Source organism: Herpailurus yagouaroundi, unplaced genomic scaffold (assembly GCF_014898765.1).
Source record: "Herpailurus yagouaroundi ecotype Mexico unplaced genomic scaffold, PumYag 197, whole genome shotgun sequence".
NCBI classification, from domain to species: domain Eukaryota; kingdom Metazoa; phylum Chordata; class Mammalia; order Carnivora; family Felidae; genus Herpailurus; species Herpailurus yagouaroundi.
In genome coordinates this window covers 21,233,226-21,248,563 of record NW_024412428.1, presented here as the reverse complement: position 1 = coordinate 21,248,563, position 15,338 = coordinate 21,233,226, and the positions used below count along the sequence as shown (strand labels likewise).

Genomic DNA, 15,338 nt, shown 5'->3' with positions numbered 1-15,338 from the left:
TTGGGTAGATGACAGAAGACTTTCTGGAGTCAGATTTTCTGGAGGGAGAAGGCAGGACAAAAGCTAGAACAGGAAGACAAGGAGACACAGGAAAGGCATGGAGGTCAAAAGTGAAAGAGACAGCAGGTAGGGTGACCCCCCCCCATCTCAGGAACACCTTCAGTCCCTGGGAAACGGGGACTGTTTGTCACCCCACCATGGGGGACAAAAGGTGGCCGGGGAGGGGGTGGCCTAGTGAGAATGTAGAGAGGTGCCTACAGCTCCAGAGCAGCTCTCTGCATCAGGAAGGAGAGTCATGTGCATCCTGCCTCTGGCTCCCTCTTTTGAGAAGGTGCCCACCCACTCAGCTAGGCTGTGCAAAGCATTTAAACGGCCACAGCTCTTCCAGGGTGGGAGCGTATGGGGCTATCAAACCTTTGATGCCACCTCCTTGTTGGAGCCCTTGGCTACAATCACTAAGCTTCCTCAAGATAGACTGTGAGGTGTAAGGCAATTCTCTTGGGTCTTGGCCATTGCCAGCAGGTTGGGTTTGGGGCATGGAGTTTCCTCAGCCCCGCGGGATCAGGGCTGCCGTGATGGCAGCGGCTGCTCAAACACAGGGTACGAGTGAAGGGGAGACACTGATTGCTGGACCAATCATAGGAGAACCTGGGGGCGATGAGCTTGGGGGTTGCTGACATTTGTAATTCCATAAATGTCTGAGCATGTGCTCCTTGTTCTTCCTTCCGATTGTGTCCCTGTCAATATCCTCATTGTGATACTGTAATTTTGCAAGGTGTTATCATTAGAGAAACTGGATAAAGTGCACATGGGATCTCTCTATATTAAAACAATACCAAGTGTTATGTACCAAATGTGTCTCCTCAAATATATCTGCTGAAGCCCTAACCCCCAGTGTGATGGTATTTAGGGGTGGGGCCTGTAGAGATGATGGAGTTTAAATGAGGTCATGAGGGTAGAGCCCCCATGATGGGATTAGCACCCTCATAAGAAGAGGAAGAGAGACAAAGGTTCTGTCTGAGCCATGTCAGGACTCAGCAACAGGCAGCCATCCGCAAGGCAAGAAGTGTCTCACCAGAACCCGACCATGGTAGCAGCATGATCTTGAACTTTCAAGCGTCTCAAACATGAGAAATAAACGTCTGTTCTGTAAGCCACCAGTCTATGATATTTTTGTTGCAACAGCTGCAGCAGACTAAGACACCAAGTGCTGGTGAGGATGTGGACCAGTTAGAACAATGAAACATTGCTGGTGGGAATGGACATCGTAGAGCCCTTTGGAAAATGTTTGGCAGTTGCTACTCTGGTTAAAGAATCACACTCCCAGGCATTTACCCAGGAGAAATGAAAACACATGCCCACACAAAGACTTGTACACAGACACTCATAGCAGCATTATTTATAAAAGTCTAAAACTGGAAACAGCGCCTAGGGGCGCCTGGGTGGCTCATTGGTTAAGCATCCAACTCTTGGTTTCAGCTCAGGTCATGATCTCGCGGTTTGTGAGTTTGAGCCCCACATTGGGCTCTGCGTTGATGGTGGCTTTGCATTGATGGTGCAGAGCCTCCTTGGGATTCTTGCTCTCCCCCCCTCTCTCTGCCCTTCCTCAGTTCATGTTCTCTCTCTCTCTCTCTCAAAATAAATAAGTAAACTTAAAAAAATTTAAAACTAGAAACAGCACCATTTTTCATTAACTGGTAAATAGATACATAAATTGGGATATATCCATGTAGTGGGACAATATTCAGTAGCTTAAGCTAAATAAAAGACTACCTATTGTATGATTTCATTTATAGGAAATTCTAGAAAGAGTAAAACGTTAATGCCAAGAAAGCAGATCAGTGTTTCCTGGTGCCAGAGGTCGGGGTGGGGAACATCTGCAAAGGGATGGGAGAAACCTCCGTAAAAAGTGACAGAAATGTTCTATATGGTGACTGTAATGGTGCTCACATAGCTCTGCACACTCACTAAACTCATCAAACTGTATTCCTAATGGGTGGGTTTTATTGTGTGCAAATTATCACTCAATAAAGCTGGAATGGGGAGAACAAGAATTTAGAAAAGTGTCTGGTTACTATATAGATATAGATATAACTCAATAGTTTTCACTTATAGCAATAATCAGTTAAAATACAAAGGAAAAATATCTCATGGTAGCAATACAACTCTAAGAATACTTAGAAGTAATTTTTTTAAGTTTATTTGAGAGAGAGCAAGTGGGGGATGGACACAGAGAGAGGGAGAGGGAGAGAATCCCAAGCAGGCTCCACACCGTTAGTGGAGAGCCCAATGCGGGGCTCAGTCTTACAAACCATGAGATCATGACCTGAACTGAAGTCAGACGCTTAACTGAATGAGGTACCCAGAAACCCCTAGAAGCAAATTTTAAGATGGGGTGCCTCAGTTGGTTGAGCATCTGACTCTTGATTCAGCTCAGGTCATGATCCCAGGATCATGAGATCAAGACCCATGTGGGGCTCCTCAGAGAGCATGGAGTCTGCTTGGGATTCTCCCTCCCTCTCTCTCTCTGTCCCTCCCCTGATCGTGCTCTCTCTAAAATAAAATTTAAAAAAAAAGAATGTTAAGAGACTATAACAAAAGATTTAAATAAATTGAGATCCACTTAGTTCTTAGAGGAGACTCAGTATTGTAAAGACATCACTTAATCTCAAATTAATGTATGGATTTAAGAAAATCCCAAACCGAATGCAAATTGGTGCAGCCACTCTGGAAAACAGTGTGGAGGTTCCTCAAAAAATTAAAAATAGACCTACCCTATGACCCAGCAATAGCACTGCTAGGAATTTACCCAAGGGATACAGGAGTGCTGATGCATAGGGGCTCTTGCACCCCCATGTTTATAGCAGCACTTTCAACAATAGCCAAAGTATGGAAAGAGCCTAAATGTCCATCAACTGATGAATGGATAAAGAAGTTGTGGTTTATATACACAATGGAGTACTATGTGGCAATGAGAAAGAATGAAATATGGCCCTTTGTAGCAACGTGGATGGAACTGGAGAGTGTGATGCTAAGTGAAATAAGCCATACAGAGAAAGACACCATATGGTTTCACTCTTATGTGGATCCTGAGAAACTTAACAGAAACCCATGGGGGAGGGGAAGGAAAAAAAAAAGAGGCTAGAGAGGGAGAGAGCCAAAGCATAAGAGACTCTTAAAAACTGAGAACAAACAGGGTTGATGGGGGGTGGGAGGAAGGGGAGCGTGGGTGATGGGTATTGAGGAGGGCACCTTTTGGGATGAGTACTGGGTGTTGTATAGAAACCAATTTGACAATAAATTTCATATATTGAAGAAAAAAAAAAAGAAAGAAAGAAAATCCCAAACCAAAATACCAAGTTTCAGAACCTGGCAAATTCATCTGAAATTCATGTGGAAGAATTCATTTTAAAGTGTTTAAAAATGAGTGGTAAGAAGTTTGCTTTGTCAGATGGATACTAAAGTTCACTATAAGGAAGGCACCTGGCTGGCTCAGTCGGCAGAGTATGCCTCCTGATCTTGGGGTCACGAGTTCGAGCCCCATATTGGGCATGAAGCCTACTTAAAAAAATAAGAAGGGATGCTTGGGTGGCTCAGTCGGTTAAGTGTCCGACTTTGGCTCAGGTCATGATCTCGCGGTTTCTGAGTTTGAGCCCTGCATCGGGCTCTGTGCTAATGGCTCTGTGCTGACAGCTTGGAGCCTGGAGCCTGCTTTGGATTCTGTGTCTCCCTCTCTCTCTCTGCCCCTCCCCTGCTCACGCTCAGTCTCTCTCTCTCTCAAAAATAAAGAAAAACACTAAAACTTTTTTTTTTTTCAATAAAAAAAAGGGAAAAAAGAGATTATCCTTTGGGGTGCCTGGTTAGTGCAGTTGGTAGGGCATGGGACTCCTGATCTCAGGGTAGTGAATTTGAGCCCCACATTGGGTATAAAGATTATAAATAAGTAAACTTAAAAAAAAAAAGAAATAAAATTCAGGATAAGGCTAAAGTAATAGAAACTGTATAGACAGAACAGAAACTAAAATATTCATAAAACAACCAAATTTTATTTTTTATTTTTCTTATTATTTTTTTTTTATCTGAGAGAGAGAGATAGAGAGAGACAGAGAGGGGCAGAGAGAGGGAGGGAGGGGGGGAGAGAGAGAGAGAGAGAGAGAGAGAGAGAGAGAGAGAGAGAGAGAATCTTAAGCAGGCTCCACACTCAGCATGGAGCCTGACATGGGGCTTGATCCATGACCCTAGGATCATGATCTAAGCAGAAATCAAGAGTCGGATGCTTAACCAACTGAGCCACCCAGTCGCCTCCGTAACCACATTTAAAAAATCTCCCAATTTATCTATGCATAATACGTGGGAAAAGGATGGATTAGTCAACAAATGCAGCTGAGACACCTTCTCGGCCAAACAGAAGAGCGTGCATAAGGAAATGTGAGTGACAGCATCTGTGCTATCATGTGACATCCCTTTCAGATCAATAAGGAAAGATGAGCCCTACAGAAAAACAGGCTATTAGGAGGTGGACTCTACGGATCTAAGCCTCAAATTCTTATTTTAAGCCTGGCACAGAACAGCAGGCTTGCTGGCCTTCTAGAAAGCATGGGGCTCCGTCAGTGAGGGTATCAGCTGTGATCACGATGGAGCAAAGGTTACACACTCCTTTTCTTCTGGGAATCACGTAAGTCTCCTGGGATCTCACGAGACCCTACAAAAAAAGGAAAACCCCTACTAACTGAGGTTGAATTTCCAACTGCTGGACAAGATGCGAGCTAGCCAATTCAATTTATTTTGATTGTTTTCAGTTCTATTAAACATCCTACAGAAGTAAAGATACCTGCTCTAGGAATTTATTATAGATTTTTGGCTGGTTTTAGTGGCAAAAGCAATTAGACATAACCTGAGGTTGCACAGTCGGTTCAATTATCCATGCTAAGGAAGGGTACACAACTGTTAAGAAAAAGGATATCAGGGCACCTGGCTGGCTTAGTCAGTAGAGCACATAACTCTTGATCATGGGGCCGTGAGTTTGAGCCCCACATAGGGTGAAGAGATTACTTAAAAAAAAGAGAGAAGGGATATCTTGGCTTTGGTCCCCTGGAAAGCATTATACTGTGTTCCACTACTTTTATGGGAATTGTTCTCCCAGGGAGACTGGAAGGTGGAAGCAGGTGGGGGGGGGGGGGGTGGGAAATGAAAAAGAGAAGGACAAACCAGGTCTGAGGCAGCATTATTAAGCTTAGTAACTTAGTAGCAGCACTCAGTAACAGGCTAGCTGTCTCAATCTTGAATTTTTCCAGAGACTGTATGAACTACTGCTTCTCTAGGGAGTCCTTCTCTGGGGAAGGGAGGAAGAAGAATTGATCCCGGGGCTCCTAAATGTCACTGCCAAAGGTTCATTCCATGGCAGGTGTGTAGAAGGTGAGTGGGTCTCAAGGATCTCACACCTCAGCTGCGTCCAAGGGGCCTGGGGCAGGAGGCGAGAGCAGGTGCTGCCTGCTCCGGGAGGTGAATGAAGTCAAAGTTAGAGTTGGCTGCCATGGTGGTGGCTGGACAGAACATTTTGTCAAGGGTGAAATGAGACCAAGAACTGACTTGAGCCAGGGCAAAAGAGGTATCTGATTCAATAATGACACCTAGCACTGGCCCAGGTGTGAGAAAGTTGCTGATGGGAATATAAATGGTCACTATCTTTCTGGAGTTTTTAAAAACTCTTTTCCTTCAGACCCATCAACCCTACTTTCAGGATTTATCCTGGGTAAACAATTATACAAGTTCAGGAAAATGCACAGAATGCCTTCTATATAATTGCCGGCAACTGAAAAGAGCCTTAAGTCCCACAATTAAGGATTGGTTAAATAGATTATAATAAAATACAATACAGTCCTCTGGAGTTATTTAAAATTATGAGGCAGTTCAAGAGATAGTGATATGGATGGTCACTGAACACAGTTAAGTGAAAAAAGCAACAGAGAATGATTAGTATGACCCCATTTTTATAAAAAAGAACTCTGAAAAACATTTATCTGGATATATATTTTCATATAAATTCTGGAAGACTATTCTTAAGAATACTAACCGTAATAATCTCTGGCTAGTTTTACCTTCTTCCTTTTGGATATGTAAATGTTATATGTTTTGCAACGATCCTGGGAATACACAATTTAAACTAATGTTCCCTCTACCACTCTCGTTCTCTCTAAAAATAAATAAAATAAAATAAAATAAAATAAAATAAAATAAAATAAAATAATAAATTTATAAAAAATGGGCGCCAGGTGGCTCAGTTGATTAAGTATCTGACTCTTGACTTCAGCTCAGGTCATGAATCTCATGGTTTGTGGGACTGAGCTCTGAGTCGGGCTCCGTGCTAGGCGTGGAGCCTGTTTGGAATTCTCTCTCTCTCCCTCTCTCTCTCTCTCTCCCTCCCTCTCTCTCTCATCACTCTTGTGTGCACTCTCTCTCTCCTTATAAAAATAAAATACAATAATTTATTTTTTTTTCAACATTTATTTATTTTGGGGACAGAGAGAGACAGAGCACGAACGGGGGAGGGGCAGAGAGAGAGGGAGACACAGAATCGGAAACAGGCTCCAGGCTCTGAGCCATCAGCCCAGAGCCCGACGCGGGGCTCGAACTCACGGAGCGCGAGATCGTGACCTGGCTGAAGTCGGACGCTTAACCGACTGCACCACCCAGGCGCCCCAAAAAATACAATAATTTAAAAAACGATTTACACCAATTTTGTTTTAAAAAGACTGACACAGAAAAAACATTCTGACCTTTTAGATATTTGAGCTATTTGAGGCTTAGCATGTGACCGATAACTACTATAAATTAAAATGATAGAATCATTCTTCCATTCATTGAATATTAACAAATTCTCCAGAACGGCTGGTACAAACTAGGCACCACGCCAGGTACTGGGGATAGAGGAAGACCAAATACTTACAAACTGTGTTTCATGTTACAAAAGGAAAAAAAAAAAATCAACATGGTATTTCCCTAGAACATCTCTTCCATTTCAAAGGGAATCAATTTTAGCTGCATTAAAATTTTTTGAAGTATTTATACATTTCATCTTATATTTTAGGTCAATTACAAAAAGACATTCAATTAAATGGTAAAATGTACTTAAAAGTTTTTAAATATCAGTCATAAAAAATACAAAAAACAAATTGAGAATCCAGATCAGGTGGCCAGTAAGAAGATATATATGTAGACCTTCTTTTGTTATTATAGTTTAATGAGGTTCTGAGCTTCCGAGCAGCCAAATGAAAGGGGAAAAACATTAACGTTGTTCTCGCTGTGAGAAAGCAATAGACCAATTTTTTAAGGAGAAACTAAGCTTCTCCCAGCACTACCTGCAAAAGAAATTTCTCACATGGGTTATGCTGAGAGTGACATCAATAACTGTTATTCTCCATATGAAACACCTAGGGAAAAATTCTCTGCTGCTCTCGAAGTTCTGAGAGGGCACAGGCCATCCGTTCTCTCTGTGTCCAGCACAGCACCGGGCACCCAGGTGGACTCCAATCTTGTGGACATGAGGAGCACCAGAATAGGATTTCATTCTGAGCTGTGGCTACACAGACATCTGTCCCTATTGCTAGGTGGCACGTCTTATGCAATGACGTTAGAAAACAAACTGAGTTCTGGTCTGCAGAACTGCAAGGGCCGTGCACCCACACCCTGAAAAAGGCCAGCAGGTCACTATGGGTGCTGTTCTTTGGACTTGCAACTTGGCATCATTTCTAAGCTTGTGTTAGGGTTCTCCCAAGACACAGAACAGTGGATGGGCATACACACAGACACACACACACGAAGAGGCTGAGTCTGAGGAAGTGGTTTATAGGATTATGAAGGCTGACAAGTGCCATAACCCACAGGGTGAGTGAAAGCTGGAGACCCAGGAAAGCTGATGATGTAGTTTTAGTCTGAGGCCAGAGTCCTGAGACCCAGGAGAACTGACAATGTAGCTTTAGTCCAAAGGCTACACACAGGCTTGAGAGCCAGGAAAAGCCACTGTGTCAGTTTGAGACTGAAGGAGGAAAAGGCCAATGCACCGGTGCGAAGGCAGTCAGCCAGGAGGCATTCTAGCTCCTTCTACGGAAGGTCAGCCTTTTTGTTGTATTCAGACCTTCAGCTGAGTGGATGGGGTCCACTCACATTTAGGGAGGGCAATCTGCCTTGCTCAGTCTACCAATTTAAATGTCATTTAATTTAATTAATGTATTTATTTTAAAGTAGGCTCCACACCCAACATAGGGCTTGAACTCGCGACCCTGAAATCAAGAGTCATGTGCTCTACTGACTGAGCCAGCCAGGCGCCCCATAAATGTTCACTTTATCCAAAACACCCTCGCAGAACATTCAGGGTAACACGTGGGCGAATAACTGGCCATGCCACGGCTCAGCCAGGTTGACACAGAAAATTAACCACCACAAAGCTTTACCACTAATATTCAGCAAGACCAACCGTGACTCACCAGATCTGCCAAACAGCACGGAGGCTATAAATGCATTCACCAGAGAGGGTATCTATCTTAGAGCAAAACCAACGAAGAGGAAAAGGAAAACAGAGACAGTAACAGACTGTGAGCTAAAAGGCAACTTGAGACCTAATGATAAAGCAAGTAGGAGGAGGAAGAAATTTTTAGAATCCCAAGAGTCGGAGGCTGAAGTCATTGTGGTGGAAGGTGGGAACAGATGGTGATGCTAAATGGAAAAGGGTAATGTCCAAAATACACAAATTAATAGGGACTTGGGCAGCCACTGGGACTCAGGACTTGTTAAAGAACGATTCATGGGGGTTAAGGTGGAATGAATGGAGACAACTGAAGCCCGTGTTTTCAGTGACAACTGCCCCTCACCCTGATGGACAAGCCTCGGTCAGGCTCTCAGTGACAGAAGTGTGGGAGGAACTAGTCAGACGGGTTTGTTGCGAGGACATGTGGTAGACTGAGGCAGGTTCAGCTCTGCTGTGCGTTAATTCATGCAGGCAGGCACCGCACCAGACAGCATGTGCTACACAGCCCACTTCTCTGCCCCTTCACTCTTCCTTCGACCATGGTCTTGCTCACAGATGCTCCCAGACCTTCCCCTCTCAGACAGAACCCAAGATTCCTGCCTGGTCCCTCGATGTCTGTTGAGCTCCCTGCTTACACCCCCCACCTCTTCCTCCCACCAAATCTCTTGGAGGTCTTCATAGGCTGCCTCCACGTCTTTGCTACCCCACCTGCTAAGCCCTTGTCTTTAGCTTCTCAAACAATACCACTTTTACCAATGACTTTTTTTTTTTTAAGTAAACTTTACACCCAATGCAGGGCTTGAACTCATGACCTAAAATCAAAAAGTCAAAGGCTCCACCAACTGAGCCAGCCAGATGCCCCTACAAATGGTTTCTTCTTCTTCAAGTTTATTTATTGAGAGAGAGAGAGAGAGAGAGAGAGAGAGCGAGCGAGCTGGGGAAGGGCAGAGAGAGAGAGGGAGAGAGAGGATCCCAAGCAGGCTCTGCGTTAACAGCACAGAGCCCAATGCGGGGCCCGAACTCAAGAACGATGAGATCATGCTGAAACCGAGAGTCAGTCCCTTAACCGACTGAGCCACCCAGGTGCCCCCTACCAATAGCTTCTTAATCACTGGACCCAGAGGCTCTGGCTCAGCCCTCACCATTTTTTTTTAAATGGTGCTACAATAATTAACAGTGATGTTGAAATTCCTTCCCTTGGGTCCCAGGGCCCAGCACTATCCTGGTTCTTGGTCTGGTCCACTGGTCCGGTCCACTGTCTCCCCTTCCTACTCGTTCAATATATATACATTTTTAGACACTTGAAGATTCTGCTCTCATTCCTCAGAGTTTGCACCTTTCTATTCTCTCCTCAGAAATCAGTCACTCCCAGAGCTTCCTGCTGTCTCCTCCAACGCAGTAAAAAGGTCCAACTCTCTCCATTCTGCCCTGAATCCATCTCACCAGCTTGTCTTGGGCTTTCAACTGCCTTCTGACCATTTCTCCTCAACTACACACCAGAACCCCAGATTCATAGTTCTAATATCTGATCTTCCTGTCTTCGTTAACCTTGTCAACATTATCCGTGTTAGCCAGATTCTAAACTCCAACATCATCTCCTTCCCTGATGTATAAGCGGTCACTGTGACCTATAACATTCTCCCCTGGAAGGTCTCTCGTATTTATCTCTCCTCCCCATTTAACTTCCAATAACACCTTAGCTCAGCCCTCTTTCATCTCCTAAAATACTGCAATTGTTTTTAGCTGATCTTCTTGCCCCTCAACTATCCTTTGCAATCCAGCATGCACTGCACTGGGAGAGCATTCTCCATGTATATCTCGTATTCCTGCACTGACTGAGGTCCCTGAGCACAGGCATTTACACCAATTTAAGAATATTTACATAAGGAGACACTCCAAGGTAGTAAAGCCTGGAGAGACCTCTCCCTCCCAAGATGTTCCAGGGTGGTAAAGATAAAGACCCTGCCTTTCCTCCCCAGAGATCTGTTTACATTCTGCGTAAAGATAAACACTCTCCGCAGAGAAGTAGGAGCAGGTCACCAGCAACTCCATATGAGATGGGAGCCTAAGTGTGCAGTTCCTCACCGGTAATGCACCCATTGCATGGGCAGGTACCAACGGGCCCTCCTCACTGTGTTGTCCTGTGGCACGTGGGGGAATCAATCAGGATAATTTATTTCTTTTCCAGGTAGACCCTGTGTTCTAGTCAATCAGGATGTGTTTCCCAAAACACAGGCATACATATCCTTCCTCCGCGCCCTGGCCATGCCTAGAATGCTATACTTAGATTGCAGATGAGGGGGAAAAACCAGGAGGCACCAGTGCACAACACGCCCACGGTCAACTCTGAGAAACAGTGAGCCAGACCACCGATTTCTTTATGTATGTTGCCATGGCCCCTTCTAGGTGCACTGGTGGGAAATCAGCCTGGCCATAACCAACTGAAGACCAGTGCGGCAGCCCCTGGTGACCACAGTCCAGTTGGACATCGGGGAGCTGAAGTGCCCTCTGGGAACGCTTAGCTTGAAACACTGTTGAACCGGGAGCTCTGCATTTGATGGTGTCCAACAAATCCAAACATTTCCTCCCCTCTGAGAAAGTTAAAGGGGTAAGAAGAGGCAGCTCAGGTTCCAGTGTGAATAAGTGAGTTGTAGTTTCAGTTCTCCGTGAGGCTCTATTTTCCAATCCTAGCCTCTGCCACATTTCTCGGTATTCGTGCAGCAAACTCCCTACCAAAGAGAATACGGGCATGTGTCTTTCTTGCAGGCCTCAACCTTAATCCAAGTGCCCCCCTCACCGATCCCTAAGGTAAGTATACACAGATGCTAGTCAAAGAACTCTGTGCAAACGGCAAAACAGAAACATACCCATTAATATGAGCTGGTTCAATTATCGTATTTCATCATGAATTATAAGATACATCCCAATTTTGGGGCACCTGGGTGGCTCAGTTGGTTAAGCGTCCGACTTCAGCTCAGGTCATGATCTCACGGTCCCTGAGTTTGAGCCCTGAGTCGGGCTCTATGCTGACAGCTCAGAGCCGGGAGCCTGCTTCCGATTCTGTGTCTCCCTCTTTCTCTGCTCCTCCCCTGCTCACTCTGTCTCTCCCTCAAAAATAAATAAACATTTAAAAAAAAAAAAGATACATCCCAATTTCACAGACATAAAATATCAATAAAATAGCCCACAGTGGTTTTATGTCATTGGTCATTCTAATATGGGGGGAAAAATGTGCACTTTTTAAAAAACTAAGGTACGGTGCATTCATACAGAGGACTCTTCTGCAGTTGGGACAGGTATAATAAGAGCTGTGGGAGGGACATTTCCTTCAGGACAGAGGGTGGGAGGAAACCAGAGCAACGACTCCATGCATCGGGTCATATACCTCAAGTTGCCACAAATGGAGATGTACCTGGTGTTACCTGTAAAAGGCTGCGCTTGAAAGGCAGACTTGATTTTATTAAACTAGGTGATGGACATATGGGTATATATCTTAGTATTATTATACATTTTTGTACGTCTAAAATATGTTATAATACATTTTCTTTAAGCGGGCCTAGCCACCTGTTTTGCTGCCCCTGTTCTTTGGGAGACCCTGTGTCCAACGAGAGCTTAAAAAGTCAATTCCATAAACAAAAGAGTTGAAGGAACTATTCGCTGTCTCTTATTTCCACTTGTAAACTGTTAGGAAAGAAAGAATTTCGCATTCCAGTAACATCTGGTATGTGCACATATCCAACTGATAAACATTTAGAAACCTAAATAATTATGAAAGATCTTGCTTTCTCCTTTCTTAATACTATAGACTCTGGTTTCACATCAACCACAGGTCTGCCTAGATTTAAGCAAGGTCAAATTTGCAAGAAAGCTATTTTGGCATAGTTATTAAAAAAAAAAAAACTTAGGGGCGCCTGGGTGGCTCAGTCCGTTAAGCGTGCGACTTCGGCTCAGGTCATGATCTCACGGTCGGTGAGTTCAGGCCCCGCATCAGGCTCTGTGCTGACGGCTCAGAGCCTGGAGCCTGTTTCAGATTCTGTGTCTCCCTCTCTCTCTGACCCTCCCCCGTTCATGCTCTGTCTCTCTCTGTCTCAAAAATAAATAAACGTTAAAAAAATATTAAAAAAAAACAACAACAACAAAACTTAAAAGTGTGTGCATAGGGGCGCCTGGGTGGCGCAGTCGGTTAAGCGGCCGACTTCAGCCAGGTCACGATCTCGCGGTTCCTGAGTTCGAGCCCCGCGTCGGGCTCTGGGCTGATGGCTCAGAGCCTGGAGCCTGTTTCCGATTCTGTGTCTCCCTCCCTCTCTGCCCCTCCCCCATTCATGCTCTGTCTCTCTCTGTCCCCAAAATAAATAAACGTTGAAAAAAAAAAAAAGAAAAAAAAAGTGTGTGCATAGTGGAAGGGGGCATTTCAATAGAATTCCCTTAAATACTAACCTCCTCGCTATTTATAAAGTGGTTTGAATTTTGAGGGACACGATTCTCAAAGCCCGGTTTGATACCAAGGGTGCAAGCTCTGGAGCCAGACTCAAGTCAGAACTCCAGGTGGGTGGCACGGTGAAGTCACCTAACTTCCCAGGGCTTGCTTTCTCCTCTGTAAAATAGGGTCAATAAATAAGTTACAGGGTATTGTAAAGATCAGAAATATTAAACACAGCGCTGTGCCTGGCATACAGTCATTACCCAAAACATGGTGATTACTTTTAGGACACCGGGCTTTTTTGTTTTGGTACAGGCTCGCGGACTTTGCGCAGTGCGCCTCCTCATCTCTCCTTGCTCTCTTTGGAGCATTCAAAAACTCTCTCGCTCTCCATTAGTTTCAGTTCAAATGTGCAGGTTACAAGTCAAGAAAGCCAAGGCCTTTGGGCTGCTTATAATCAAACTAACATAACAGTACAGAAATAATTTTCAGAGATTTTCTGTTCGCTTGTTTTTAATTTGGTAGAGGAACGGCTGCGCCCCCTGGGAAGATGCGCTTTCTACGGACTAGGGAACCGAGAGGGGGTGCAGCATCGCGGCCTCCAAGCACCTTCGGGGTCTCCGCAGACCTCCCGCCCCAGGGCTTGGGGCGGCCAAAGGGTCTCCCGGTCCTCTACCGGAAACTCCCGCTACCGGGGAGGGGAGGGTCCCGAGAGCGGCGGCGTCCGCACTTACCAGGGCGAAGTGCACCAGGGCGTCATAGCACAGCCAGGCGAGCACGCCGCGGTCCGCCGCCGCCCGCCCGCGGCCCAGGCGCAGGCCCAGCGCGCAGCCCGCGACCAGCAGCGCGGCGCACAGCAGCAGCGAGCGCCCCGCCGCAGCCCCCAGCTCCCAGCCCGCGCCCATGCTTCCGGCGGCAGCCGGGAGAGCCAGGAAAAGGGGGGGGAAGCCGAGAAGGGGCGGAGCGGGGCCGCCGGGGAGGGGCGGGGCCGCTCGGTCTGGGCGGGCGGGTGAACGGCTTCCCTTCCCGTCTGGCGTCCCGGCCACCCAGCTGCGCCCGGAGCTTTTCAGAAGAGTGAGGATCTTGCTCCGCGAAGTCGCCCAACTGCCAGAACCAAACCTGTTCCCAGCCCAACACCAAGCGACTGGTAGTAGAGCCACATTTTCTGATGCGGTTTGATTTTCCACAAGGTTCAAAACCTTAAGCAACAAAGTGAAGTCCAAAATGTTAGAAATTTGGCCCGTAGACTGGGAAGAATTTTAGGGAGCAAAGAGTCTAATTAGGATCCTGCAAGTCTTGCAGGAGAGGTGAGGGCCAAGGGCATTTTCAGCCACCAGCAGGCTTTTTAAAGCTGTTGTGGCTTACTCTGACCCTTTTTTTTCCCTCGCTTCCAAGGGATTTTTAATTTTTTTCTGTAATGTACTAATTTTTTATAATTTACATCCTAGTTAGTTAGCATATGGTGCAATAATGGTTTCAGGAGTAGATTCCTTAAGCCGCTTACCTATTTAGCACATTCCCCCCTCCCACAACCCCTCCAGCAACCCTGTTTATTCTCTGTATTTAAGTGTCTTATGTTTTGTCCCCCTCCCTGTTTTTATATTATTTTTGTTTCCCTTCCCATATGTTCATCTGTTTGGTCTCTTAAAGTCCTCATATGAATGAAGTCATATGATATTTGTCTTTCTCTGACTAATTTCGCTTAGCATAATACCCTCCAGTCCCATCCATGTGGTTGCAAATGGCAAGATTTCATTCTTTTTGATTGCCGAGTAATACTCCATTGTATATATGTACCACATCTTCTTTATCCATTCATCCCAATTGCCGGGTCATACGGTAGTTCTATTTTTAATTTTTTGAGGAACCTCCATACTGTTTTCCAGAGTGGCTGCACCAGCTTGCATTCCCACCAACAGTGCAAAAGAGATCCTCTTTCTCTGCATCTTTGCCAACATCTGCTGTTGCCTGAGTTGTTAATGTTAGCCATTCTGACAGGTGTGAGGTGGTATCTCCTGGTTTTGATTTGTATTTCCCTGATGATGAGTGATGTTGGGCATTTTTTCATGGGTTGGTTGGCCATCTGGATTTCTTCTTTGGAAAAGTGCCTATTCATGCCTTTTGTCCATTTCTTCACTGGATTATTTGTTATTTGGGTGTTGAGTTTGATAAGTTCTCCAAAGATTTTGGATACTAACCCTTTATCTGATATGTCATTTGCAAATATCTTCTCCCATTCCATCGGTTGCCTTTTAGTTTTGCTGATTTTTTCCTTCACTGTGCAGAAGCTTTAGCAGCAAAAGTATGGGGCAGAAGAGCAATAGGTCATATTGGCTTGACACTAGATTCTTTTAACATTATCTTATCTAACGGCACTACAATCCTAGGAGGTCA

General features: G+C 45.2%; 1 protein-coding gene across 1 annotated transcript in view; it reads right to left on the bottom strand.

The window, feature by feature from the left end:
* Positions 1 to 13,888, bottom strand: part of EBPL (EBP like) — a 35,428-nt gene extending 21,540 nt beyond the window's left edge. The window contains exon 1 of the mRNA XM_040448374.1: positions 13,679 to 13,888. Within this exon, the coding sequence (XP_040304308.1) occupies positions 13,679 to 13,849 (171 nt within the window). The 5' untranslated portion in view covers positions 13,850 to 13,888. The remainder of the gene's footprint in view (positions 1 to 13,678) is intronic.
* Between the last annotated feature and the right edge of the window lie 1,450 nt (positions 13,889 to 15,338).